Source organism: Phialemonium atrogriseum, assembly GCF_030411735.1.
Source record: "Phialemonium atrogriseum strain 8032-3 unplaced genomic scaffold QBC33scaffold_20, whole genome shotgun sequence".
NCBI classification, from domain to species: domain Eukaryota; kingdom Fungi; phylum Ascomycota; class Sordariomycetes; order Cephalothecales; family Cephalothecaceae; genus Phialemonium; species Phialemonium atrogriseum.
In genome coordinates, this window is record NW_026848157.1 from 672321 (window position 1) to 676357 (window position 4037).

The 4037-nt window shown below is 51.0% G+C and overlaps 2 protein-coding genes and 1 non-coding gene across 3 annotated transcripts; 2 read left to right on the plus strand and 1 right to left on the minus strand.

Moving 5' to 3' along the window:
• Window positions 1-411: 411 nt before the first annotated feature.
• QBC33DRAFT_612652 (uncharacterized protein) lies at window positions 412-1437 on the plus strand (the record flags this gene model as incomplete). The annotated part of the gene is made up of 4 exons (XM_060432498.1): window positions 412-558; window positions 618-889; window positions 950-1240; window positions 1309-1437. Exons 1-4 carry the CDS (start codon window positions 441-443, stop codon window positions 1435-1437), a joined length of 810 nt encoding a protein of 269 aa, XP_060281582.1. The 5' UTR covers window positions 412-440.
• A 174-nt stretch (window positions 1438-1611) lies between these two features.
• On the minus strand, window positions 1612-1692 carry QBC33DRAFT_t53. The gene has a single exon. It is a non-coding gene; the product is annotated as a tRNA-Ser (tRNA).
• A 1871-nt stretch (window positions 1693-3563) lies between these two features.
• QBC33DRAFT_177500 (uncharacterized protein) lies at window positions 3564-3981 on the plus strand (the record flags this gene model as incomplete). The annotated part of the gene is made up of 2 exons (XM_060422409.1): window positions 3564-3808; window positions 3871-3981. Coding segments are annotated over exons 1-2 (275 nt in total), but the record flags the coding sequence as incomplete, so codon positions are not given.
• Window positions 3982-4037: the final 56 nt, after the last annotated feature.

A 4037-nucleotide genomic window follows, 5' to 3' on the forward strand; every position in this document is an offset into this window, starting at 1 on the left:
AGAGGAGTCTTTTTTATGTAAAGGACCAACGTAACGATGACCTCAATTTTAAATTCGGCAAGATTGCCGGCTACCTTTTTTTTAATCCGAGCTTGCTAAGGGCGAGCCACTACGGGTGATGCTTGATCAAGTGCGCTGGTGTGGCTGAAGTCCCGACTTATCGCCCGAACTAGAGCGAATCGGGGCATCATAAATCGAATGAGAGCTCTGTCTTTTTAGAATGAGAGAGGGGGAGATCTATCTGACCCCGGGGTGGTGATGGGCAAGAGATCGACTGAATAGATAAAGAATGCCCCTATTCAGAAGTTGATATGTGATTCGGGTAGTCACGTGGTCTAAGCGCCGGAGCTGGCATTACATCCCCTCTCTACATATAGACTTGTTGGAACCCAGCCTATCCTTGTGTTTCGTCTTCATTTTGCACCGCAGGCCTGTCTGACATGCCCCATGGATCGTTTGATCAGGGTTTTTGCCTTGGATTTGCAGCTGGGGCAGCTGCAGTTTTCCTGGTTGCTCAGCTGCCCAGTGTCCTCGCTGCAGCTTTCAACAAGGTGAAGGGTAAGTACTGACGAGTTACCCGGCATCTTGGCTATAGCTAACATTCTATATTCAAATAGCCAGGTCCAATATTGTGCAACATCTTGACAACCGAGGGTGGATCCAGAGGGGCCGAGAAGTAACTGATGACCAGCTTAGCCAAGCTGAGGTCTTGTCAGCATCCAAGCATTCCAAGAAGAAAGTGCTCAAAATCGACTCGGAGACAGTGGTCAAGCTTGCGCCAGATCTTGACATGGATGAAGTTGACAACCTTGAATTCATTCACTCTCGCACCACAATCCCGGTTCCCAAGATGTTGAGCGCCTACGAGAAGGAGGGATGTCAGTACATTGTTATGGAGTTTCTTGAGGGCGAGAAGTTGGAGAATGCCTGACCAAAACTTTCTGTTGAGGATCGCGAATCCATCTGCTCCGAGTTACGCGAATACCTCAGTCAAATGCGCAATATCCCGCCACCAAAAGATTTGATAGGCTCAGTTTCAGGCAGTCCAGCTGTTGACAGACGTTCTTTGGGGGCAGTAAAGCGAGGACTATTCGCCTGCGAGGAGAAGTTCAATGAGTGGCAACTTGGACAGCTGCGTGATAATGCACCTCTTCTCAACCGGGAAAGGTACACTGCAATGCACCAGGCAGATCACAGGATCGTGTTCAGTCATGGAGATTTTGGATTTCACAATATAATGGTCTGTGATGGCCATATCACTGCCATTCTCGACTGTGAATATGCCGGATGGATTGGGACTTTTGCAAGTCGCTCCAGTTCTTGGCAGGGACTGACGAGGAGTATCAATTCTGCAAGAAGGCGTTTGGCAAAATGTATCTAAGCGAGTTTTATATGGATACATGGTTTACTCGAGAGGTCAAGCATGGTGGGTGGTAGGCCAACAGATAATTCCCAACAACGGAGCTCACCAGCTTCAAGACCGCGTGCAACGACTTGGCAGACAATTACCCAAGTAGGTAAATGGTTATCCTTTTTGGGGTGGTGTTATAAATATCTTAAAAAGAAGCTCAAGTAAAAGAAAGAAAGAAAAAGAACCCCCAAAAAACAAAACGACAACGCCAGGACTCGAACCTGGGCTCCCGAAGGAAACAGCTTAGCAGGCTGTCGCGTTAACCACTCCGCCACGTTGCCTTGTTGGTTGATATGATTCAGCCAATAATAATAGTTATTAGCATTAGCACTTCAGGTGGGGTTGCCGGCAGCGGGGACTACCGCAGCTTAGTCAAACTTCGTTCAGGGGTGCGCCACGTCCAGTTCCGTCACTACAATCCAGAAGTGAGGTAGAAAGAGAGTCTCGTCCATGAGTTGGGAAGAACTCGGTCGTGCTCGTCCAGAATATTCTTCCATTGGGGAAGCGAAGGTTCGGATATTTGTTGAGAAGCCATAGTTGCAATGGTGGCGGCTGGCTTAGCTTGATTGGTTGCTTGGGCCTCAATATTTGCGACGGCAGCTGCGAGTCGGAAGCTAGTAATGGTGCCGTGATCAAGTGTCTATGGTTTGGGAGTTGGAAATACATTCTGCATCTCGGCCCTTGCGCGGCGACATCAACCTATTGTATCAGTAGAGCGGTCTGACAGTCTTTATTCTCGCGATACTTGGCTACTGATCCTCATAATCCTCAGCAACGGCTGATTCTGCTCACTATACGGACCGAAGGAGCGGCACTTCACCAGACTTGGCCCATCATTAAACTATTGGCTCTGCTCCAGCGTTAGGCCCAGTCTGGCTAACAGCACCTTCGAGAATATCTCCAAATCTTGATTGTTTCAAGCTGTGTCGATACTGTGTAAAGGCAGTTCAGCCGCAATTTCATTCACATGGGCCACAATGGCATCTCGGAAGCCGGGAAACCCCTGTCAACGCTGGCAGGGGAATCCTTCGTCGCTATTTTCTTCCTCTCTTCTACGCCCCTCTCCCCGTCAATCTTTCGATGACAGGGTCCGTAAAGAATATAGAATAGAGAATATAGAATATAGAATGGAGAATATGAATAATCTGCTCGCCAGGATCCCTCAAGGAGGAAGCTGCCACTTATCTGGTTTCGTTGTTGCTGTTGCTTTGACTCTACACTACGTCAAAGTTTGTGGGGAAGCTACTTGGACAACGGTCTTGGCTAAATATAATGTGTCACTGGTTGTGGAGACTTGGCCCTGGGCCCAACCATCGTATTCTTGATTTCTGATCCCTCAGATGGAAATTCGATACGTTTTCAAGACACCTCCTTCTCACAAACCTTGCAATATCTGTTCCCACTCTACACACGTATGCCTTGGGAACATCCAAGATGCAATTGGGGACAAGTAGAGACCAGCAGTCCGTCTGATTCTGAATAATAGAGCCTCGAAAAGAACATGCGATTTGACCGTTCTAGACTTGACAGAGGTTGAAAAATATGGACGGGTACCGGTCTCCGAGTCTCCAGCTAAGCGACAAACTAGATCTTGCCCATTCCTGGAAGGCTGAAGCTAGGCTTATCAATAGCTCAAACGGCACGATAGTTGCATGTGGTTGATTGGATATCGGAACAGCACGAAGGCATGCTAACCATTCCTGGCGAATCCTCCCAACCACAACAGACGCCATCTACTTGGCGGTGTCAGTGTGTGTGTGCTTGGCCTCAATGCCTGTCATCATGGCGGCCGCGTGCATTGACTATGTGTACAGCAGTCTGCGCTTACGTGCGTACACAGTACCTATCACACAGCACCTACACGTAGTGTCCTCGACTTCCCTGCAAATCGTTCGCTTATCGTGGCCTCCCCATCCTGTCGGTGTCACTAGCGCGCCGCGGCCAAGCCCCCTTTACTTTTCCCCCCCGGATCTTCCAGATCTGCTATGGTACATAGTACACAATGGGCCTAAGACAAGGCATCTATGGTATGTACACATGTCAGTGCGCGGGAAAGGCGAGACAGACTGAGAGAGTGTGCGTCCTTAGCCAGGGTCCACCAGCCGCTAATGTAATCCATACCAAGAAAACGGCCCTGTCGTGGAAACAGTGAAATAGAGATGGGGCGCCCGCACAGCTCCCCCCTTCCCCATGTGTTCCCCCTGCGGACTGTAGCAGCACCGGCCAACGAAACATGTCAACCCCCGAGGAACTGCTCGCGCAGTATGGCGGCCGTGTCGTGCCGTTTTCCTTCAGCCCCGGCTTCGTCGCGCTCAGCTACTGCGTCAGTCTTGTCGGGGCCATGTCGACGCTCGAGCTGATCAGCCGGCGGACTTCACACAAGGGCATCTATAATCAGTACGACTACAGACCCTCTCCCCACCAAGATAGGCAGGTGACTGACTGACTTTGGAAACCAGCGTTCTACTTGTTGGCGCCGCCATATGTATGGGGGGCATTTCAATATGGTCCATGGTAGGTAGTCGATCAGCCCCCCCCCCCCCCCCCCCCCCCCCCCCGGGGGGCCCGCCCCGCCCCCCCCCCCGGGCCCGGGGGGGCGGGGGGGGGGGGGGGGGGGGGGCTGGTG